The sequence below is a fragment of the Girardinichthys multiradiatus genome, chromosome 5 (genome assembly GCF_021462225.1).
Source record: "Girardinichthys multiradiatus isolate DD_20200921_A chromosome 5, DD_fGirMul_XY1, whole genome shotgun sequence".
Taxonomy (NCBI): domain Eukaryota; kingdom Metazoa; phylum Chordata; class Actinopteri; order Cyprinodontiformes; family Goodeidae; genus Girardinichthys; species Girardinichthys multiradiatus.
Window position 1 is genome coordinate 29,849,528 of NC_061798.1, and position 24,800 is coordinate 29,874,327.

The following is a 24,800-nucleotide window of genomic DNA, read 5'->3' on the forward strand; positions in this document are numbered from 1 at the left end:
CTCTAACGTCCGCCTCCACTCTCTTTCACATTGTTTTGAATAGATTAGCTTGTCCCCAGCTAACCGGAGTCGGGATGGAAGAGGAGCCGGACACCGGGAATTCTTCCCGGGCGGAGAGGAAAGCGTTGGAAAAAGCCAAAATATTGCAACGTGAAAGAGAGAGGAAGGTTTTCACACTGGTAAGACGGCATTTAAAGAGCGCGGTTAGATCGAGTCGCTAATCTAGCAGTTGGAGTTTTAAATCGGTGGTTTCCTCGCCTGTAAATCCGAGGCGGTTCTCTGTTGTTCCGCAGGTTGGACGGGTTCTGAAGAAACCTGAAGCTGAGCGGTCGGAGGAAGAGGCCGCAGCGCTGCTGCTACACAGAGAGGCTGTGGATGAGCTCTGCAGGAGGCAAATCCGTAGAAATGTCCTGAAGAGGAAGCAGGAGGAGGTGAGAGACCAGGAACAATTATTTGAGGCGCTCTGCAGAAGGTACAGCCAGTACCCAGGAGACCAGTTAAAAAATAAAAATGAGGAAATAGTCATTTTTCTGTGACTTGGAGAAAATCCACACAAGTCAGGCATATATTTATGGCTTCTTGATTTATATGGTGTTTGTTCACTTTTTGCTACCAAACAGACCCCTGAAGGCGTACTGTGGTGTAACCAAGATATTGGCAGCAGATCCTTTAAGTCCTGAAAGTGGTGAGGTTGGACCTCCATGGATCGGACTTGTTTGTCCAGCACATGCCACAGATGTTGGATTGCTATAGCATTTCTACAGAGAGTGTGCATGGTCTGCAATGATGCTCAGGGTGTGTGTTAAACTAAAACCCGCATGGATGGCAGGGCCCGGGGCTTCTCAGCTGGACATTGTCCTAGCCATCACTTTAAAGTCAGATAAAATCACCTTTTATCTGACTTTAACTAGACTCCAAAGTGTATCTGAGACCATCTGATTAATTAATGCATTTACTGATAGATAAACTTGCCAGTTTTATTGCAAAAATAGATCGGTCCACCCGCTCCCTGTACTCAGCTTCTTGTCCATCTCTGATCCACCCCACGGCTGCAGAATCATCCGCGTATTTCTGCAGATGACAGGAGTCTGTCTTGTACTGGAGGTCGGAGGTGTACAGAGTGAAAAGGAATGGTGAGAGTACAGTCCCCTGTGGTGCTCCTGTGCTGCTGACTACCTGGTTAGACTCACAACCCTTCAGTCTCACAAACTGTGGTCTGTTTGTCAAGTAGTCTTTGATCCAGGAGATTGTTGAGGCCTCCACCTGAGTCTTCTGGAGTTTATTACAAAACATATCAGGTTAAATTGTATTAAATGCACTGGAGAAATCAAAGATGATCCTCACAGTGCTGCTGGCTTTGTCCAGATGACAGTGGATTTGTTGAAGCAGGTGTATGATGGCATCTTCAGCTCCTTGAAAAGGTAAACAAGTAAAGCGAGGCGCATGCTGGCAACCTAAAAGGTAGTTTGCTAAGCTATGGAAAAGGGTGAACAAACAGATGAGTTTGCACTAGTGTCGAACCGCAGTGGACAGAATGTCCCTTTAAGATGATGTCATGATATCTGCTTTGGTAGATTGTTTACAAGTTGAAATCCTTCATGATCTAATTTCCTTTCACGCAGGCCTTCGTATCCATGTGAACGTTGTTAGTTATTCCAGCCTTGTTGAGTGTAAGTCCTAACAACAAAACTCCAGAATGAAACACTTTATAGAGAGATACGGTGAATGTAAACAAAAACAACTTAAATAAAAATAGGACTGCAACTAATGATTATTTTGCTTATCGAATAATCTGTCGACTATTTTTTGGACTTATCGATCGCCTAAGTGCTAAATAGAAGATTTTTTACATAATTTAAACCAGGACTGGCTAAAACTTTGCCACTTGAGGAGTTCTGCATAGAGCATATTTACAGACAATTGTTTCCACTTAAATGCAAAATATATATTTTGTAAAATGTTTGCCTAATTATTGCTCTGGCTGAGTTGTTCTTTCAGCAAATGGCATGTTTTAGAGCCTGTATACTCCAGTTTATAACAATTATTAAATTAGTTGACGATTATTTCAATAATCAATTAATCTGATTAATTGGTTTAGCCCTACATAAAAACTATATATTACATTTATAAGGGCTATAAAATACTTGAAAGAAGAGTTCGCTGTGAGCACATCATCTGTCACGCCGACAGATGTTAGATCTGATAAAAACGTGCCTGGATTTCTCCTCCATGTCTCAGAAAACCCACTGTGATCACATCGCGAAGCCTCTTACCTTGGAGGAAAGGAAATCACAACAGTGTATAGATGTAGCACATTATATCAAAAAACGTCAGACATCTGAAGCCTCATTTTAACAAATAATGTGTCAATATCACAGACAATGTTTAAAAATAAATTGAACAATGCCCTGATGATGATGAAATCATGCTGTTTTGTTTCTATGTGGATATGTGCTCTGTTTGGTGCCTGGTTTTTAAGATGTGTGTAGCGTATTTACCTTCATGAGCTGATTGCAGGTATATGACGCCGCCGATGAGTTAAAAAGTAAAGTCAAGCAGCTGGCTGCAGCAGTTCAGCAAGCCAATCACCTGGTGGTTTACACTGGAGCTGGAATCAGTACGGTACGCTGGACCTTTCTTCTTCTGTTTCCTTGTTTTTTAAACGTTTCACAGAACTGATGAAGGCTCTTCTTTTAGGCAGCCTCCATCCCAGACTACAGAGGTCCTAATGGGGTGTGGACGCAGCTGCAGAGGGGCCTAACCATAGGGTGAGTTGTATCTGCTGACGGAAACTGAAAGCCCCCCCCCCCCCCCCTTTTTTTTTAATAGAAATATTCTGCGTTTAATGCTCTCTCTTGTTTTTGTTTCTTCTCACAGCTCTTCAGACTTGAGTAAAGCCGAGCCGACCGTCACACACATGTGTATCAGGATGCTGCATAAGGAGAAGCTTGTATGTTAAAACCCAGACAGATGGCGTGTAGTGATTGCTGACTTTGTTCCAGTAACATCTCAATGTGTTCTGTGTGTTTTTCCGATCCAGGTGAAACACGTCGTTTCTCAGAACTGTGATGGGCTTCACCTGCGCAGCGGTCTGCCTAGAGAAGCCCTGTCTGAGCTCCATGGAAACATGTTCATCGAGGTAACATTACCCATCCTTGCTTCGTTTTTTGTCTCCACTTTCCAGTAATTCAGGATATTGTCAGACCATGTCTTCAGTTCTTTATTCTACTGCTAAAGAAGTGAATATTTTCACTCATTGTTTTATACTGGATTATTGCAGGAGTCCAGCTGGATGAGAGGTTTAAATAAACCTATAATTGAATGATTTTGACCTGCTGTTTTTCAGTGTTGGAACGATCACACAACTTGATCACTTGATACTTTTTTCCTAACTTGGTTAAAATTATAGAGACACCCTGCTTTTTATAGCCATCAAAAAGCTTCTGGCTGGATATTTGACCACTCCTCTTATCAGAAATTGTTAATTTAGTTTATTTATTAGGTTGTGTGCACCTTTTACATTTCAGAATTGGGCCTAACTTTTCTTTAGGGTTGACCTTTTCCAGGACCTTAAAATCTGCCCGTTGTATCCATTTGAAACCCAGTTTAAACATGTGTTGGGATCATTGTCTTGATGTGTCCAAGCTTAAAGCATATAGCTGTTGTTATGGTTGCAATCCTCTTTCTGGATGTTTTAGTTATTTTCAGGGTTTTAGATGCAGTCTTGAAAAGGTTTGATATTTTTATGCCTGACAGTTTGAAACTGTCTGGAAAATTGGATTTTCCAGACTTTTCTCTTCTTCAGTTTTGTATAGAACAAAAATTGAATATAAATTAGATTATGTATCTTTGATTTGCTGCATCACACCTTGATTTTACCATTTTACCAATCAGTGTTTTTGTTTTTGTCTTACTGACTTACTGACTGTTGCACACTGCAAACACAAAATAAACTTTCCGACAGGAAAGAAAACAATTACTTAATATGTTTTAAAAAAAGGGAATGTGGAGTTATAGAGGAAGCAATGGGTCTGTGAGAAGTGAGCAGTGTGGTAATGAGACAGTTGATTATCCATATTTGTGTTGAGTTTCTAGGTAAACAACTATGAGTTTATCATTTCACACTTCTGGCATGAAAAAAATCTTTAGAACGATCTTGATCGCTTAGTGCTTGTTTTCTGCTCTGTAATCCAATCAATTTTTTACCAGATATTATTTAACTGGTGGCAGGTAGTATCAAAATGTTCTCATTGCGTTTTAGAAATAAAATTCAGCAGCTTTCACAGATTACAGGTTATAAATAGAGTTTTTGTGCCAGACACATTGGCATTCACACAACCCACAGAATGTTGCTATATACAGTTAGCACTGCTAAATGCAGCCTCAGTAATCTGATCTAGATGATATGATGCTGGGTCATGAACAACATGTGGTTTTAATGTTCTTTACACTTTCTAAGTAAAGGCTACCAACAGCCCTGACTGCAGATCTACCTCATACAGCTTGATAACTTCATAACTTCCTCTATTTACAGGTGTGCACTGCCTGTTCTCCTGCGAGGGAGTTTTTGCGTTTATTTGACGTGACGGAGCGGACGTCGCTGCACCGCCATGGGACAGGGCGCAGATGCAGCCACTGTGGCAGTGAGCTGAGAGACACGATAGTGCACTTTGGGGAACGTGGAACCCTGGAACAACCTCTAAACTGGAAGGGAGCAGCAGAGGCTGCCAAGGAGGCCGACATCATACTCTGCTTGGGCTCCAGTCTGAAGGCGGGTCGCACAATGAGATGGCAGCATTCTGCTCTGAAATGATACTTACCTTAGTTATACTTTGTTAGGACCACTAAACTTACAGTTTTCTATTTACTGCTTAAACTTCCTTCCTCTAAGAAATCCAGCTGCAGTATCTTTACTAATTTCACTCATTGGCTTTGTGCTTTCTTCCAACAGGTGCTGAAGAAATACGCTTGTTTGTGGTCTATGAACAGACCTGCAAACAAAAGGCCCAAACTCTACATTGTAAATCTCCAGGTACAATTGATCCGATCATTTTGTGTGCTTTAGAACATAAATGTCTTGATGCTGTGTGTCAGACGTTATGGTTCTGCTTCTGTTTTAGTGGACTCCAAAAGATGACCTGGCTGTGCTGAAGATTCACGGCAAGTGTGACAATGTCATGAGTCTCCTCATGGAAGAGCTGGGCATTCAGATCCCTAAATACAGCAGGTATGGAAGAGCTGGGCATTCAGATCCCTAAATACAGCAGGTATGGATTGTGTGAAGTCACAGAGTTGCAAACAATGCTCCATTTAGCTGGTAATATTAGGAAATTCACTAGCTGGCCTTTCTTGTAGAAAATGTTCCGGGATGTTTCTGTCAAAGATGCTAGTAATCGCATACAGTGCTGAAAAGAGTCATGGTGACATAAAATGCAATAACTCGTCTTTGTTCAACACATACTCATACAGTCAGTGCCTTGTAAAAGTATTCATACCCCTTGAACTTGTTCTCCTTACACCCCACAAACCTTAATGTGGTTTTATGCTGTTGTAACACAACATAGTTTATAAATATGAAGTAGAAGGATAATTATACATGATTGCCAGTTTTTGCTACAAACATCTGAAAGTGTGATGTGGTTTATATTCAAACCCTTTGATCAATCCTTTGCTGCAGGGCTTTTAGGGAATGTTTCTATCAGTTTTGCACACCTAGAGACTGATAACTCTGCATTTTTCTTTGCAAAACGGCTCAATGTCAGTCAGATTGGATGGAGACCGTATGAGAATATTAACTTTTTGTACCAGATTTATTTTAATTGGATTTAGGTCTGGACTTCTAACTATAATATGATCTAAGCCGTTCTATTGCAGCTCTGGCTGGATGTTTAGGGTTCTTCTCGGTCTGGAAGATGAACCTTCATCCCAGTCCCAAAGTTGTTTGTAGCCTCTAACAGGTTTTCTTGCAGTATTGTCTTGCATTTAGCTTCATCCATCTTCTCATCACCTCTGACCAGCTTCCCTGTTCCTGCTGAAGAAAATCATCCTCACAGCATGATGAAGTCACCACCTTGTCTTGATAAAAGTTTTGTTTTCCAGTGGATGTGCACTACTAGCATGTATAATGTTTTGCATGTTCAAAAAGTTCAAATTTGGTCTCATCTGACCAGAGCTCCTTCTTCAACGTGATTGCTGTGTCCCCTACATGGCTTGTGGCAACCTGCAGACTGGATTTCTTTGTTTCAATAGTTTCTTCGTGCCTTCTAATAGTTGTCCTGTCAACAGGTTAGTCTGCTTGAGCCATGAATCTCTGCAGTTCCTCCAGAGTCACTTGGTTGGTGTGCACTTGTGCCATACTTGTTACATTGTTGGAGGATGTGTCTCTGTGAGATGTTCAAAGCATGGACTATTGTTTTATAATCTACGCCCGCTTTAAACTGCACTCCGACCTCCTCCCTGACCTGTCTGCTGTGTTCCTTGGTCTTCATGATGCTGATTGTTCTCTAACAAAGAACAGCTTTACAGAACAGCTGGATTTACTACTTATATTGAATAAATTAGAGATAGAATGTGTTCTGATCTGGCTTGTTTGTCAGTTTAAAGGCTATTTTTGAAAAGAAGACCTTTAGGCAGATTCTAAGCATACTTTTCATCAACCACACATTTCTGTAATACAAATTTTGTTTTAATCTTAATTGTCATGTTTTCATTAGCTGTAAGTGGAAAATTATCATAATTAACAGAAATAAAGGCTTTAAAGCATCAGTCTGTGTGTAATTAAGTTATATAATTACACACACACTGAGTTACTGAAATCAATGAACTTACATTAATATTCTAATGTATTGAATGTGACTGTATACTGATATTAAATTACGTATTAGGAGAAAGGATTGCACTAGAATTAATTTAGTAATTAATATCAGAGTAAATAGGGCTGAACACAAATGCATGCCACACGTTTCTAATTTTATAATTGTAACAACGTTTGGCCACAGCGTATAATTTTCCTTCAACTTCACAATTACGTGCTGCTTTGTGTTGCTCTTTCAGATCAAACCCAAATAAAACAAAGTGAAACATGTCAAAACCTGGAACAGTTCAAGGGATATGAATACTTAAGCATGCTGCTTTTCTTCGTTTAAATTGTCTCCTCAGAGCAGACGACCCCATCTTCAATCTAGCTACGCCTCTTTGCCCAGAGGAGATCCAAAGCCATACTCGTGAGGTCCTAGCTGCCGCTGACGGACAGGAGGGCTCCTCAGCCGAGAACGAACAGTCGTCGGAGGAAACCTCATCCTTGCAGGGTGGCTGGTTCGGTCGAGGCTACAGCAAAGGCAGGAGGAAAAAGAAAAGAGCTGCATAACTGAGGGAACGTCCTGGAGATGGTGAAGTGCAGTCAGGTGCTACTAGTGATTTATACTCCTGTGCCAATGAAGAGGACAGACTCCAGCTTTAATATGCTGTTGCTACCTGTATTGAAATAACTATACACATGCAGCATGTGTATGAGTGAGGGCATTTACAGAAAGCTCTTTGCACTGTCAGTTTGTTCTACGTTTATTCTGTATTAACAGCGGGATTTAAAAGTAGCTCCTGTCGTGCGGTGGTTGTATTTTTATACGACCTTTTATTATGGCAGCTACCAGATCTGGATTAATAAGAGCTACGTTTAACGCACTTCAGCTGCTGTGGAATTACTAAGCTGGGAAATTACTTTAAAGAAAAATGTTGGTAAAAACTCTCCTTAAAGTCTTAAAAAGAGACAGAAGAAAAAGCCTTTCAGGTTAAGGCACAGGATCTTAATGTAGTCTGTGTGGATAGTTTGAAAAATACTCCTGCACTTTTGGCTCATCTGTATACTCCATATGTATCTACAACACCACGCTTGAATTTTTTCTCCAAGCCATTGTGGAAATAATTTGATTTAATGTTACCTGCTGATTGGAGATTGACTAAATGCAAGTTATTTTCCTTCCAGTACTGATATGTGAAGAATAAATTACCTAAGTATTATGGAAAACTATTAGAAAATGTAAACTTGAGGCTTTTTTGTTCAACAGTCGAATGTTTCAGAGGAAGCCAAGCAGCAGAAAATTTGAGTTTTAACAGTTAATTAATTTTCATGTAAAATATATTTTTCTTACTCTTTTTTTTTTTTTTCTAAAAGTCGCATATTTACCTGAACTGCATTTTATTTTTTGCATGACTGATTTGTGTGTTTGTTTTGAAGGGGGTTATGGTTTACTTACATGATTTCCCTAAACTTGGCAGCCACTCTGTAACCAACCATCGTGTTAGTTGACTAAGTTCTGGAGCCTTTTACTTTACAAAGGTTGTTTTACAATTTTCTTCATTTGTTTACTGAGATGTAATAGTGGAAGATATTCAAATTTTACACGCATGTTGGTTGCTTCTTATGTTATATAACTTTACGTTTTGTTTGGTTAGAAACAATTAGATTGATTATTTTATCTCAGGAAGATGCGAAGACTCATTTGGTTTTCTCTTGGTGCATTTTGTAAAGCTTTTGTTATAAGACAAAAAAAGTAATCGAAGAAGTCATTACTGTACTTCCTCATGCTTTCACTAGTTGAATAATACTAGAGGTGCTACTGTTAGATGAAATGTTTTTTTGTTTTTTTTCTCGACATTGTAATGCTAAGAGGTTTAATTGGATCACATTATTGTGAAGTACGAACAGTAACATGTGGAACATCACAAAGATATGAACTGTGTGTGTATCAGAATTCAATGTTAAGATGGTTTATTGCTATTACCTGGTGTTAAACTACTTTGTTTTTTCTCTTGCTGGAGAGGATATTCAGATGCTTAAGGAAAGCCACCATATTAAAAGCTTTTGTTGCTCATTTGAGTCCTCATGAGTTGTTTTCTAAATATAACCCTGGCTTCTGCTAGATGGACAGAATGTACTTGTTGGTATCGATAGAAGATACCAGGATAGTACAAATATCTGAAATACGTACCCAATGTTGCTTTTAAATGGTAACATTACTCCTTTATTTTTTTCCTTTAAAGATTTTAAGATGTATTATGCTATGTGCTGCCAATTCCCATCAAGCAATTTCATCGGCAGAGAGCTTGAAACATAATTTTAATACAAATGTTATCTTTGATGTCTTGATTGCTGAAAATTTCCTTTTGTCTAGATTGGTCGCTATCGGGGGAAATCACTTTGTATGTTGCCAATTATGTCTTTATTAAAAGGGGTTTGTGGCAAAATTATAATTAATGCATTTTTGTTGCATTGGTAAATTGGCTTCCGTAGTTGGGTTTAATTATACAGACGTGGTAGAAAAAAAGAATTAATATTTGAGGTAAACTTTAGATTGTTTTTGAACCTGGTACTTACTTCGTGGCTGCGTGTTAAAACAGGCTGTCTTCATGTCAACAATAGCTTGAATTCGGTTACTGTTTCTTTAAATCTCCTACGGATTAATTATGCAATCAATACGTCATCGGGAGAACATCCGATCGGTGTGACGCAATCGGAGGCGTTGGCCGCTGTTCAGTGACATTCAGTCCGATCACCAGGAGCCGAGTCGACCTGTTGAAGACTTGTTTTTAATTCTTTCAGCACAGATTCAGCGGCTCTGAGACGTTGACTCGTCCTCTCTGTAAACCCAGTGGAGATGATCAAAAACGGACACCACGTTACCGAGGACCAGGGCGAAGACGCCGGCTGCAGGAAACCGGGTGCCTCCGCCTGTAGCCCGGAGAAGAGGAAGAAGGTTGTCCGGCTGTGGTGCGATGGATGGTGAGTCCGAGTCTCTGTTTATTTTTGGTAACTGTGTCTTACAGGCAGCGGTAAGCTTGTCAGGGTAGAAGCTGTTCCAGTGGAAAACCCCTGCAGGGATCACCGCTCAGCTGACTAGCATGCTACTGTTAGCATGCTACTTAGCAGTTAATGACACGCGTTTAACCGTTAGATGAAAATACCTTTTAGTAGTTAACATTTTGCATATTAATAGAGGTTTAATCGTGAGATTTATTAATACCGTGCAATGAGATTCTCTTTTATAAATTAAATATAAGCAATAGCGTTAATGATTTAGACGTGGTTCATAAACTCCTGCTCCTGCATGCACTGTTTTGACCCGGGGTTAGGTCTAATCTCACCCCCTGTGCTTATAAATCATATCTTGATTTATAAGCACAGTGTTTGTGTTAAGTCAGCTGTTTCCCAGGCATTCTGGCTATAAACAAGTGTTTGACAGCTGATCCACAAAGTCTGTCCGATCAAATTATTATTCTCGTTTAACTTGCATATTAAGTCCTGCCTTCCGTGGCTGGGGGGGAAACAATATTGTTTTCTCTCTCTGTCATATTTTAATGGCATAAATAATGCTGAAAAGTAAATAAAACTCTTATTGCTTTAGTGCATTTAAAAACTTTGTCAGGTCGGAGCTGTTTGGTGAAACTTTCAGGTGTTCTGTAACACTCATTGAGCTATGATATTAGGGTCAGATCATGATTTCTGCAGCATATGACTGCTGCAGATCAGAAAACTGACTTTATGTTGCAGATGTTTGTATCTGTTGTGGTCCTATGTGCAGCGCAAGGAGGTGTGTTTTACTGATATTGAATTTTGCACGGTCCATTTCATGTTGGGGTTATACAGGTCCTTCTCAAATAATTAGCATATTGTGATAAAGTTCATAATTTTCTATAATATAATGATGAAAATTTAACATTCATATATTTTAGATTCATTGCACACTAACTGAAATATTTCAGGTCTTTTATTGTCTTAATACGGATGATTTTGGCATACAGCTCATGAAAACCCAAAATTCCTATCTCACAAAATTAGCATATTTCATCCGACCAATAAAAGAAAAGTGTTTTTAATACAAAAAACTTCAACCTTCAAATAATCATGTACAGTTATGCACTCAATACTTGGTCGGGAATCCTTTTGCAGAAATGACTGCTTCAATGCGGCGTGGCATGGAGGCAATCAGCCTGTGGCACTGCTGAGGTCTTATGGAGGCCCAGGATGCTTCGATAGCGGCCTTTAGCTCATCCAGAGTGTTGGGTCTTGAGTCTCTCAACGTTCTCTTCACAATATCCCACAGATTCTCTATGGGGTTCAGGTCAGGAGAGTTGGCAGGCCAATTGAGCACAGTTATACCATGGTCAGTAAACCATTTACCAGTGGTTTTGGCACTGTGAGCAGGTGCCAGGTCGTGCTGAAAAATGAAATCTTCATCTCCATAAAGCTTTTCAGCAGATGGAAGCATGAAGTGCTCCAAAGTCTCCTGATAGCTAGCTGCATTGACCCTGCCCTTGATAAAACACAGTGGACCAACACCAGCAGCTGACACGGCACCCCAGACCATCACTGACTGTGGGTACTTGACACTGGACTTCTAGCATTTTGGCATTTCCTTCTCCCCAGTCTTCCTCCAGACTCTGGCACCTTGATTTCCGAATGACATGCAGAATTTGCTTTCATCCGAAAAAAGTACTTTGGACCACTGAGCAACAGTCCAGTGCTGCTTCTCTGTAGCCCAGGTCTGGGGAATGCGGCACCTGTAGCCCATTTCCTGCACACGCCTGTGCACGGTGGCTCTGGATGTTTCTACTCCAGACTCAGTCCACTGCTTCTGCAGGTCCCCCAAGGTCTGGAATCGGCCCTTCTCCACAATCTTCCTCAGGGTCCGGTCACCTCTTCTCGTTGTGCAGCGTTTTCTGCCACACTTTTTCCTTCCCACAGACTTCCCACTGAGGTGCCTTGATACAGCACTCTGGGAACAGCCTATTTGTTCAGAAATGTCTTTCTGTGTCTCACCCTCTTGCTTGAGGGTGTCAATAGTGGCCTTCTGGACAGCAGTCAGGTCGGCAGTCTTACCCATGATTGAGGTTTTGAGTGATAAACCAGGCTGGGAGTTTTAAAGGCCTCAGGAATCTTTTGCAGGTGTTTAGAGTTAACTCGTTGATTCAGATGATTAGGTTCATAGCTCGTTTAGAGACCCTTTTAATGATATGCTAATTTTGTGAGATAGGAATTTTGGGTTTTCATGAGCTGTATGCCAAAATCATCCGTATTAAGACAATAAAAGACCTGAAATATTTCAGTTAGTGTGCAATGAATCTAAAATATATGAATGTTAAATTTTCATCATGACATTATGGAAAATAATGAACTTTATCACAATATGCTAATTTTTTGAGAAGGACCTGTATATACACGTTTTGAGACATTAAAGCTGACCTGCATCGAGATGCATCATATGTAACACAACTGGAACAAGGACACTGGAAAGGAAGCTGAAGCGAGGAATTTTATTCTATGTTTTGCTCACTCGTCCCTCCATAGGTTCTAGCAGCGTCTGGGGAAAATTTCAGCTGGCCAACAGATCAGTCTTTCGTTTACTCAAACAAATGTTCTCCCTCAGTGGTCAGAGGAAAAACAGCAAAATACGATAGCAAATGTTGTTAGTCTTAAGGGAGGATGATGTCATGTTGACCATCCCTTCACCAATTCATGCCCCCACTATGTACCCACATGTTGTCATTTTATCCCAACCATCCCATACCCATAAACAAACATATTCATGTACATAGCAGTTGCTTACTCATTTATTTGCTCTGTATGTGACTTATTTCAAAGAATTATGGAAGTTATCAATCCTAAAAAAAATAAAATAAAATCTCTTGTATAACAGATCGTGTTTACATTTTCTATCTGTGTGATTTATTTATTTTCAGAAATTTTTTTATTGTACCTCATGTCCATTTTTTCAACTCTTATATAACATGACAGATTATGAGCACTGAACATAACCCCCAGCCTGAGTGAACATCTGCTTCTAAATACTAATTATTAAAGTCATATAAACAGATTTCCTTTCTGTAGACTTTGAGCAGACCTTAGAAAAGTACTTGAAATCTTTCGAGGTGAAACAAAAACGGGTACAAATGTCCCCAGAGTAGGTACAAATCGATATGCTTGATATGAAATGACTCGTTGCAGAAGATTCGGTTGCAGAAACACCAGAACTTCAAAGGTACGAATTGGTGAAGAGGCAAAGTAAACAGCAGCCCGTCAGTTGCCTAAATGTTCATTATAACACCAAAATAAACCCTGTAAACTGCAAGAAAGTGCATGGTCATTTATGCCAGTGGTCTCCAGACCTTTCGATCAGTTGAAAGTACAAACAATTTAACTTAACACTCAATATTTTAATGGAAAAGAGCAGTATGTAGATCCAAAATATTAAGAGTTTCTCTTTTGCTTTTTAATGTCACTGGAAATCATAAAAGATGTCTAATAACACTAGGAACAACATTTACATTTTAAGAATATTTAACTTTGTCTTTCTTAACTGCCTCAAAGAAAAAAGGTCACCCTAAAAATTGTCTATCTCCTCTATCCGCCTGTCCTGGGGACTAATCTGAAATATTTTTAAATAGTTTTGGTGGGCAGCACAAAATCTGTCAGATCACTGCAGATGCAATGTTTTAATCCAATGTAAATCACAAGTCCACAACATCTAGCCTGCTCACTCATAAATGTCCTTCTCATATTTACTTTTCCTGTAGGAGTACCAACGTGTCAGATCTCTTGTTCAGTGCAGCAAAGCATTGATCTCCTCAGTTACTGATTGACTAAAATCAAAGAAACACTGGCACACTGATGGCAGACAGGATGTCCGTGGCCAGTAACCTTTATCACTTGAACTCACCAGCACTCATTTGTTTTTTCAAAAATACACCAGTTAATTTAGCAAAGCCACACCCGATGGGGCCAAATTGACCCTGTTTAGATGACCCCGAATGGCTTTGTTTGGAGGACATTTAAAATATAATAGTGGCCTATAAAGAAGAAAGCACAGCAGCAGGGTGCTGTTGTTGCAGACTCCCTCTGGGGGGTTGTTATTTTATGTATCGCTTTTGACTTGAGTGCTGCCCCCTTTAAGCTATTGTTTCTTCATACTGTTGGTGTCTTGTTTCTACAGCTACGACATGGTGCACTATGGTCACTCCAACCAGCTGCGGCAGGCTAAATCTATGGGAGATTACCTCATTGTGGGGGTGCACACAGACGGTAAGACCAATGTCCCCATGCACATTTTAATGTTTTGATTGATAGAATTTCTTTTCGTTTAAAGCTGTGGTGAATGTTTAGGTAATATATGCATGATACTGAAATGTCATGAATATGCAGCTGACTCCAAGCATTTCTTTTCAAAGAGGAGATTTCCAAACACAAAGGTCCTCCAGTTTTTACGCAGGAAGAACGCTACAAGATGGTGCGAGCAATCAAGTGGGTGGATGAGATAGTTGAGGGAGCACCTTACGTCACCACCCTGGAAACTCTGGATAAATACAATTGTGACTTCTGTGTGCATGGAGGTGAGGCAGCTAAATCATAATAATGACTTTTTACTAACTGAATAATGTGCGCAGATTTTTCTTTGTTACAATTTTAAAACCTGTGTATCATTTTCCTTGTGCTTCATAAATGTACACTACTTTGTCCTGTAAAATCCTGATAAAACTCATTAAAGCTTGTGGTTGTATCATGAATAAATGTGGAAAGTTCAAGGGTGTAGATCCTTTTGTAACGCACTATAGATTATATGGTGGAAGGTTGCTCAACGTTTGAGCTTCTGATTATGTCTATCAGATGACATCACACTAACAGTCGACGGTAAGGACACTTATGCAGAGGTGAAGCGTGCTGGGCGATACCGAGAGTGCAAGCGGACGCAGGGTGTTTCCACCACCGACCTGGTGGGACGAATGCTTCTAATGACCAAAGCCCACCACAGCAACATGGTAAGTTTGCTCCCATGTGTTTAGCATGTGGACAACTTCTCTTTTTATCTTGCTTTTGATCTGATTTACTTCTCTCTGCAGGATAACACTAATTACCAACAGCACACTGACAACTTTGGAAGGGTAAATTAATGATTTCTCTCTTGTTATATAGATATATCTATATATCTATAGATACAGGTCCTTCTCAAAATATTAGCATATTGTGATAAAGTTCATTATTTTCCATAATGTAATGATGAAAATTTAACATTCATATCTTTTAGATTCATTGCACACTAACTGAAATATTTCAGGTCTTTTATTGTCTTAATATGGATGATTTTGGCATACAGCTCATGAAAACCCAAAATTCCTATCTCACAAAATTAGCATATTTCATCCGACCAATAAAACAAAAGTGTTTTTAATACAAAAAACGTCAACCTTCAAATAATCATGTACAGTTATGCAGTCAATACTTGGTTGGGAATCCTTTGGCAGAAATGACTGCTTCAATGCGGCGTGGCATGGAGGCAATCAGCCTGTGGCACTGCTGAGGTCTTACGGAGGCCCAGGATGCTTCGATAGCGGCCTTTAGCTCATCCAGAGTGTTGGGTCTTGAGTCTCTCAACGTTCTCTTCACAATATCCCACAGATTCTCTATGGGGTTCAGGTCAGGAGAGTTGGCAGGCCAATTGAGCACAGTGATACCATGGTCAGTAAACCATTTACCAGTGGTTTTGGCACTGTGAGCAGGTGCCAGGTCGTGCTGAAAAATGAAATCTTCATCTCCATAAAGCTTTTCAGCAGATGGAAGCATGAAGTGCTCCAAAATCTCCTGATAGCTAGCTGCATTGACCCTGCCCTTGATAAAACACAGTGGACCAACACCAGCAGCTGACACGCACCCAGACCATCACTGACTGTGGGTACTTGACACTGGACTTCTGGCATTTTGGCATTTCCTTCTCCCCAGTCTTCCTCCAGACTCTGGCACCTTGATTTCCGAATGACATGCAGAATTTGCTTTCATCCAAAAAAAGTACTTTGGACCACTGAGCAACAGTCCAGTGCTGCTTCTCTGTAGCCCAGGTCAGGCGCTTCTGTCGCTGTTTCTGGTTCAAAAGTAGGCTTGACCTGGGGAATGCGGCACCTGTAGCCCATTTCCTGCACACGCCTGTGCACGGTGGCTCTGGATGTTTCTACTCCAGACTCAGTCCACTGCTTCCGCAGGTCCCCCAAGGTCTGGAATCGGCCCTTCTCCACAATCTTCCTCAGGGTCCGGTCACCTCTTCTCGTTGTGCAGCGTTTTCTGCCACACTTTTTCCTTCCCACAGACTTCCCACTGAGGTGCCTTGATACAGCACTCTGGGAACAGCCTATTCGTTCAGAAATTTCTTTCTGTGTCTTACCCTCTTGCTTGAGGGTGTCAATAGTGGCCTTCTGGACAGCAGTCAGGTCGGCAGTCTTACCCATGATTGGGGTTTTGAGTGATGAACCAGGCTGGGAGTTTTAAAGGCCTCAGGAATCTTTTGCAGGTGTTTAGAGTTAACTCGTTGATTCAGATGATTAGGTTCATAGCTCGTTTAGAGACCCTTTTAATGATATGCTAATTTTGTGAGATAGGAATTTTGGGTTTTCATGAGCTGTATGCCAAAATCATCCGTATTAAGACAATAAAAGACCTAAATATTTCAGTTAGTGTGCAATGAATCTAAAATATTTGAATGTTAAATTTTCATCATGACATTATGGAAAATAATGAACTTTATCACAATATGCTAATATTTTGAGAAGGACCTGTATATACATATATCTATATATATATATAGATATATAGACATCAAAGTAGTGAGTCACTGTTGTTAAGTTCTGCATATTCGGCTACCTTCAAGGGTGCTACAGTCCACAGTCCCTGGACAGGGGTGTCTCAGTTCCTACAAACGTCCCAGAAGATCATCCAGTTCGCTTCAGGAAAGGAGCCTCAGCCTGGAGACACCATCATTTATGTGGCGGGAGCATTTGATCTTTTCCGTATCCTTTATCACATGAAAAAACCCTGACATGCCAATTTATGAAGGTATTCGCAGGTGACAAACCTACATGAATGTTAGTTCACACATACTTTTAACTGTGTAACAAGATGCACAGGCACAGCTGCTCCTGAAATAGGTTTCCTGAGTATACAGGTCCTTCTCAAAATATTAGCATATTGTGATAAAGTTCATTATTTTCCATAATGTCATGATGAAAATTTAACATTCATATATTTTAGATTCATTGCATACTAACTGAAATATTTCAGGTCTTTTATTGTCTTAATACAGATTATTTTGGCATACAGCTCATGAAAACCCAAAATTCCTATCTCACAAAATTAGCATATCATTAAAAGGGTCTCTAAACGAGCTATGAACCTAATCATCTGAATCAACGAGTTAACTCTAAACACCTGCAAAAGATTCCTGAGGCCTTTAAAACTCCCAGCCTGGTTCATCACTCAAAACTCCAATCGTGGGTAAGACTGCCGACCTGACTGCTGTCCAGAAGGCCACTATTGACACCCTCAAGCAAGAGGGTAAGACACAGAAAGAAATTTCTGAACGAATAGGCTGTTCCCAGAGTGCTGTATCAAGGCACCTCAGTGGGAAGTCTGGGAAGGAAAAAGTGTGGCAGAAAACGCTGCACAACGAGAAGAGGTGACCGGACCCTGAGGAAGATTGTGGACGATTTCAGACCTTGGGGGACCTGCGGAAGCAGTGGACTGAGTCTGGAGTAGAAACATCCAGAGCCACCGTGCACAGGCGTGTGCAGGAAATGGGCTACAGGTGCTGCATTCCCCAGGTCAAGCCACTTTTGAACCAGAAACAGCGGCAGAAGTGCCTGACCTGGGCTACAGAGAAGCAGCACTGGACTGTTGTTCAGTTGTCCAAAGTACTTTTTTCGGATGAAAGCAAATTCTGCATGTCATTCGGAAATCAAAGTGCCAGAGTCTGGAGGAAGACTGGGGAGAAGGAAATGCCAAAATGCCAGAAGTCCAGTGTCAAGTACCCACAGTCAGTGATGGTCTGGGGTGCTGGTGTTGGTCCACTGTGTTTTATCAAGGGCAGGGTCAATGCAGCTAGCTATCAGGAGATTCTGGAGCACTTCATGCTTCCATCTGCTGAAAAGCTTTATGGAAATGAAGATTTCATTTTTCAGCACGACCTGGCACCTGCTCACAGTGCCAAAACCACTGGTAAATGGTTTACTGACCATGGTATCACTGTGCTCAATTGGCCTGCCAACTCTCCTGACCTGAACCCCATAGAGAATCTGTGGGATATTGTGAAGAGAACGTTGAGAGACTCAAGACCCAACACTCTGGATGAGCTAAAGGCCGCTATCGAAGCATCCTGGGCCTCCATAAGACCTCAGTAGTGCCACAGGCTGATTACCTCCATGCCACGCCGCATTGAAGCAGTCATTTCTGCCAAAGGATTCCCGACCAAGTATTGAGTGCATAACTGTACATAATTATTTGAAGGTTGACGTTTTTTGTATTAAAAACACTTTTGTTTTATTGGTCGGATGAAATATGCTAATTTTGTGAGATAGGAATTTTGGGTTTTCATGAGCTGTATGCCAAAATCATCCGTATTAAGATAATAAAAGACCTGAAATATTTCAGTTAGTGTGCAATGAATCTAAAATATATGAATGTTAAAATTTCATCATGACATTATGGAAAATAATGAACTTTATCACAATATGCTAATATTTTGAGAAGGACCTGTATAGCCAATATCTGTACTGATGTAGTTCGCCCACATTTAAATGAAGCATTATGCATGTATATGAGGGAAGGTCTGCCCATGTTTGCCACATTCTGAACGACCAGGACTGTTTGCATTACTTAAACTGAGTTGAAAAAAGTACCGTCTGCTGAAAGCTGGTGGTAATTCTAAAATGTGTGTGAAAAGAGAAAAAAGTGACCTGTTGCACTGCTAGTTTTAAGAAACACGGGTCAGAGATGTAACAGAAGGTACAACTCATTCTCGTTTCTACGGAGGTCTGTCTAATATTTCTGAGAATAATAGCGGTGCGACAAGATTTAGGAAATAATTTAATAATCACAGGCTTTGTAATTAATTAATACATTTTAAATAAAGGTTTTCAGTTTAAATACATTTTGTTTGATGATTGAATTAATAAATAGACATAAACGTAGTAATTGGAAGGTTATGGCTTTGCTTTCAAGCTGTGGTTCATCCAACCATGCAGATTGTGATGCAGTTGCTGTCCATTTAAGTAAACCAGCAACTTTACACATCATAGACCTCTAAGACGTGCAGCTATGTTGGGGAGAAAGTTCAATATTTCTGTTTTCATTACACTCATTATATTTTAGTAGAAATGTGACTTAATACCCTCTACATTGAACGTGTTATTTCTAACATGCCTCATCCCCCAATCTGATTACTGCATAAATAATCTAACGGCAGAAATAATTAAACACAAAAAACTTTTCTCAATTGAAAGCATGCTGACATGGCGACACCAATATTATGTACTATGTGTACTTCACTTTATATTTCCAAGAGAAGGATGCATCCTTGTAGCGTCTTTGAAAATCGGCAGCATCACTTAGAAATGTTAGTCTAAAGCAACCCTTTGCATTTAAATAACAGAAAAGTAAAACATGTTTTTTTTTTTATTATCAGTTTTGGTCCCTTTTATGTGCTTGTGGCTAAAGAGAATATCAAGGGGCTGACTCAAGAATAGGTGTATATTTCCGCTTGTCTTCGCCGTCTTTTAAGCAATCTGCTTTGTGAATCTGCTGCAGAGATAGAGAAAAATAACAAAATGCTGCAAAACATTTGTAAAAGATGGAAGAGATTCCACTGCTTTAAGTTCCCTCCTGGCTCCAGTGTAGACATGTTGCTGCCTTGACTTTAAACCTTCTGCAGACATCGGCCATGTTGACTTCCTGGAGATGGTTTATAAGCAGGCAGATAAGCCCTATGTTATTGTTGGACTGCACTTTGATCAGGTACACTGAATTCCTCACCAATCTCTAATGACTTGTTTTTGCAGTAAATGGATCTGAGACAAGTTAAAGCGCAACTAGCTCAAGATTATGTTTGGACTTGGACACTTGTCCTCTCCTGCTCAGATTTGGTTGTCCAGCATCGTGAGATAGTTTTAAACCTGCTGTTATCTCTGCTGTTTTGGCAGCAGTCAAGGCTAAACATCTAGTTGATACAAATGTAAAACCACTCATCGACTTCTTCATCATGTTCAGGAAGTGAATCGCTACAAGAGGAAGAACTACCCGATCATGAACATCCATGAAAGAACCCTGAGCGTCCTCGCCTGTCGGGTGAGCTCCCACTCAAACACACACAGACTGCTTGATGCTGAGCACGGTGGGTCGCATTTCTGCCCGCCCTGTTCACAGTGATGCAGCCTGAACTGGGTCCTTCATTCCTGCTGGTCAGTTGTTAGCCAACAACAATGACTCTTTGTTAACCATCTGCATTGTGTGTGTGTTAGTATCCGTTGTATGAATATTACACAATTCTGCTGTGAAACCATAAAATGTGCTCTGGCTTCGGTTCTGATAAAGGCCTTTTGACAAGGTGCAAAATGTCAAAGCTTTGCTTTGTGGTTAAAATGTTCATAGTTGTTTGAAAAAAGAAGATTAAGTTTTTCTTCTGATTGTTTGCCTGTGTTTGTGTGCAGTATGTGTCAGAGGTGGTGATTGGTGCTCCTTATGCAGTGGGCAAGGACCTGCTGGATCATTTTAAGGTGGGTTTCTCTTAATGGGTTAATTAACACCTACCTTATCTGTTCAGCTAAAGAGAATAACAGCGGCCTGACCCAAAGATAGGTGCAAATTGCTCCCACCAGCAACAATAAAATTAAAAAACAACAGTAAGTGTCAAAGAACCCAGGAAGGAAACAGGAGAGATTGTAGGAAAACCTGAGAGATGCGTCAAGCTTCAGTGGATGATTTACTGTCATCCTGTATTATCTCTGTTATTTTCCATATAGTAGAACCTCTAAATACAAATTTTATTTATTCCAACAGGCAACTTGTATCTAGAAAATCTGTAGTTAAAGGCAAGTTTACTCTGTGGAAATGATGGAAATCAAAATAATTTATTCAACCCTCCACCCACATTTATGCCAAAACATGAGCAGCTTTAAGGATGCTTCATTTTCAGCATAATAATTATTCCTACATAAATATGACATTGAAATAATGCTGAAAAACACACGCCTCAAACACACTGCTTTCTTGTGCGGCATCATGGGAAAATCAAAATAAATCATCCAAGATATCAGGAAAAGAACCCTGGAATTTGGCAAATCTGGTTTATCTTTCGGTACAATTTACAGACACCTGAAGGTCCCACATTTATCTGTTCCAACCATTAAACACACGCATAGACACCATGGGCATTCCATGCAGGAGGGACTGGTGCACTTCAAAAATATATAGCATCACGAGAAAAGAACAATATGTGGAAGTTTCGAAGCAACATCTCGAGACATCAGGCAGGCAAGAAAAGCTTGTGCACAAATGAGTCTTCCAAATGGACAATGACCCGAAGCATACCGCCAAATTAGTGACCGGGCCAATACAGTTCCGAATGTAGTTCTAATACTAAGGAAAGGCATGTGAACTTCTGAATTTGAAGAAAGTTTTTTGTAATTTGGCAAAAAGAATTTTTTTTTTTAATCCTAACTGAACTACAACAGGAAACATTTTTTTTTACTGCGTATGTAACTCTGTAAAAAGTACGTAGAGTTGTACTCTGGGATTGTTGGGGTACTCAGGTACATTTCTGCTACTTTGTAGGTGGATTTGGTGTGTCACGGCAAAACAGAGGTGTTCCCAGATAAGGACGGTGCGGACCCATACGCTGTGAGTACCAAACTCCTGTGTTTAAAAATGGTTATTACATCAAATCTGTGCAGCTGCTAACACCCAGGATTATGTCAGGTCTGAGTGGTAAACATATTACCATTGTTTAACTGAGGGTGGCGCTGTAAGATTATAGTTCACAGTGATATTTTAGTGCATGTCTCTTGTTGGCCTTTAAAAATTCTGTCTTGTGGCAGGATGATGAGAGATTTAGTTTGTTCTTGATTGGTTTGATGCAGAACGTTGTGTGTTCTTCCTTCAGGAACCTCGGAGGAGGGGAATATTCAGGACCATTGACAGTGGGAACAATCTCACCACTGATGACATCGTCCAAAGGATAATTGAAAACAGGTGACATGCTGTACTAACAATAATGCTGTAGTAACACAGCACAGTTTCAGCTGTTCAGTTGGTTTTTCTTGAATGATTTTCTTTGGTTTCCAGGCTCCAGTTTGAAGCCAGGAACCAGAAAAAGGAAGCTAAAGAGATGGCAGTGATCGAAGCCATGAAGAGGAGAGAACACCAGCAGCAGGAGGTGCTGCAAGATGAAGCTACAGCCCATTAATGCGCCTGGACCGTTTTTAATTTGGTTTATTTGTCCTGGTACACTCAGGTTTAAAAAAAAGACAACCCGGCAGAGCCTGACCGAGAGTCCATGTTGTCCTCAGCCAAATCTGTCCAGTTTGTTTCTGTTCAGATCCGGTTCACGCTCTGAGTCTTCAAGCAAAGAAAAATCATCTTAATACCTTTATTTCTCTATTTCCTCCGAAGAAAACTTTACTTTGCTCTCTGTTAGGTTTAGTTTTTCTCATTTGAGCCACACACTACATGAGAAAGATGTTGAGTCTGGGATTTTATTCATAACTTATTGACTGAGTGTTAATGTCAGACTTTTAAACAAAGGAGTTTTAATGTGTCATCAGTTATGTTTAACCTGCTGTATTTTAACAACCTTTAAGTTCTGGTTCTAACTTTGTTTTTGTCCTCATTGTATAAAAGAAGGCATAACTTTGATAAAATAATAGTCTGTAGATTTAATCTGTGGATTTTAACCACCTGAATTTGCACCTAGTGTGAATGTGAGTCAGTGAGCGCGTGCAGACAGAGGTGAATAGATGAGTGTGTTTTTAAAGGAACGTAGTGCCTCAATCCTGAAGCTATAAATTATTCTAAGGGCTGTTCGTTCAAACCGCTTCTGTCTCTGCAGTTGTCATATTAAATTAATGAAGTTTCCTCCGTTTTTATGAGACAATCCAAAACAAGAGAGGATTTTCATGTTTATACCCATCTATTTTTATAGAGTTCTGTTAATGTGATCAGTCAACGTTAAATGGTCTCAAAGTGTTAAGATCTAAACTTAAAAACTATGGATACCTTAATTGTGGTGCTTTTCTCCGCCTCTAACTATTTTTTCTGTGTGTGCGTTTCACTTTGTGAAATAAATGGGTAATCTATGAAAAGTGTGACGTGTTAATTCATTCAGGTGGAGGTTTGTCTGATCAGCACATAGTCCCGGTTCATTGAGGCAGAGAAATTAGGCCACAGTCGCTCTGAAACAACTAGAGCCGACCCAAACACTCACACAACTAAAACCAGCAGGTCATCGGGTCTTAACAACAAGGTTTCTGCAACATTTTGAATTACATAAAAGTAAATTTTTTGATTTTCCATACAGGTCCTAAATTACATTTTGTTGTGTCATAAATCAGTGTGTTCATTCATTCATTCAACACTTCTTCCGTAGCATTTATTCGCTCCTTGAGTCGTAGTTCTGCTGAGGAATCCAGGTGTCAGTGTCCATAGTAATCGGAGAATAGACGCCTCAGGAGCGTCTGGATTATGAGTCAATGTCGCTGCCGTATTCTGAGTGGCATGCTGAAAGAAACGAATGCAGAAAGCTGTGCAAAAAGGTTCTGTTGCAATGATTCTAGGCCCAGCTGTGACCACAGGTGGTCTGTTGTAATACTCTGAGGCATTAGCAGCATAAAGCTTTTCTGTTACACACCAGATAGTAAAGGAATAAATAAGGTACAGTATGTCATCCAAAATTTAACACTACCATCTGTGTGCATTTCACTGTTTTGTTACAACCAAAAGCTTAAGGAAAACAATAGATGGTTTTTCCTTTTTTTTTTTTTTTTTTTGCAAACACGAATTGGAAAAGTGTGCATACATATTTATTCAGCCCCTTTAACTCTGTTGCTACTAATTAAAATCCAGTACAGGCTATAAAGTCCAGTACAACCAAACAAAACACACCTGGTTGTGGTTGTAAAGTAATTAACATTTCAACAGGAAAGGCAAGGCACAGCACATTCTTGTGATTTTTCACTGTGGCACAGGGTTCTGGGTTTTTGGGGGTTTTCAACAGTGATCTTTCAAACCTTTTGGTGTTTTATTTTCTCTACAAATATTTACGTTCTTTCTGATTGGTTGGTTTGGTTTTTTCAGTCTAATGATTGACTCCTCATGCGGGGACACCTGTTTGAACTACACTTTGGCAACTCACAAACTGTTAAATGCAAATGAATGAATTCAAAGATCAGAACTTGGAGTCAACTTTGAACCTCTGAAATAGGGAAGTTTCAATCAATATCTACGTTCCTGTAAAAATGGCTTTTAGATGTTTTCGCTTTATTTGACATCCATTCAGATGATTTTAAACTGCACACATCTCAGAGCAGTTTTGGTTCAAAGCAGCTTTGACAACATTCTTCTGGATAAGTGAACCGATGAATGTACTCCTCAGTTATCTGTTTCATCAGACTTCACATCATTTTGGTATTTGATAACAAGCTTGATCCCCTCTTCCAAGAAATGCTCTGGTGTGGAGCATACGGGTGTGTGTTAACACAACCCCAAGATGGGAAGACATCAGCAATGACTGAAGCCAGTGTTTGCTGCCAATTAATCTGGGAAGGGTCGTACGGCCATTTAAAAACAATTGATGTCTCTCGTTCTGTTTTTAATCTTCAAAGGTGTGCGTCAAAGTAAGTTCACCCTGAGGTCAGGCCACTTGATTCTCCAAGAAACTGCAAAAATAACAAAGAAAAACATCTGACACATCTCTAAAGGCTGATATACTCTGTCAAATGGA

The 24,800-nt window shown here is 40.1% G+C and overlaps 2 protein-coding genes and 1 long non-coding RNA gene across 5 annotated transcripts; 2 read left to right on the plus strand and 1 right to left on the minus strand.

Moving 5' to 3' along the window:
* Positions 1 to 5: 5 nt before the first annotated feature.
* sirt7 (sirtuin 7) lies at positions 6 to 8,870 on the plus strand. Of its 3 annotated transcripts, none has more exons than XM_047365650.1 (10): positions 6 to 179; positions 294 to 431; positions 2,518 to 2,622; positions 2,698 to 2,768; positions 2,878 to 2,950; positions 3,041 to 3,139; positions 4,535 to 4,771; positions 4,952 to 5,032; positions 5,121 to 5,267; positions 7,159 to 7,289. In XM_047365650.1, exons 1-9 carry the CDS (start codon positions 75 to 77, stop codon positions 5,256 to 5,258), a joined length of 1,047 nt encoding a protein of 348 aa, XP_047221606.1. In that variant the 5' UTR covers positions 6 to 74; the 3' UTR covers positions 5,259 to 5,267; positions 7,159 to 7,289. The 3 variants fall into 3 exon arrangements, with proteins under 3 accessions (XP_047221606.1, XP_047221605.1, XP_047221604.1); XM_047365649.1 differs by having other exon boundaries at positions 5,121 to 5,227; positions 7,164 to 7,270; XM_047365648.1 differs by having other exon boundaries at positions 10 to 179; positions 5,121 to 5,227; positions 7,159 to 8,870.
* LOC124868413 lies at positions 7,293 to 9,511 on the minus strand. Its single transcript, XR_007038322.1, has 2 exons — positions 9,374 to 9,511; positions 7,293 to 7,326 (listed from the first exon to the last, which is right to left on the minus strand). It is a non-coding gene; the product is annotated as an uncharacterized LOC124868413 (long non-coding RNA).
* pcyt2 (phosphate cytidylyltransferase 2, ethanolamine) lies at positions 9,501 to 23,163 on the plus strand. The gene is made up of 12 exons (XM_047365651.1): positions 9,501 to 9,778; positions 13,986 to 14,074; positions 14,221 to 14,382; positions 14,657 to 14,808; positions 14,890 to 14,931; positions 16,686 to 16,824; positions 19,740 to 19,822; positions 20,075 to 20,152; positions 20,515 to 20,580; positions 21,638 to 21,703; positions 21,966 to 22,054; positions 22,148 to 23,163. Exons 1-12 carry the CDS (start codon positions 9,654 to 9,656, stop codon positions 22,266 to 22,268), a joined length of 1,212 nt encoding a protein of 403 aa, XP_047221607.1. The 5' UTR covers positions 9,501 to 9,653; the 3' UTR covers positions 22,269 to 23,163.
* The last annotated feature ends 1,637 nt before the right edge of the window (positions 23,164 to 24,800 follow it).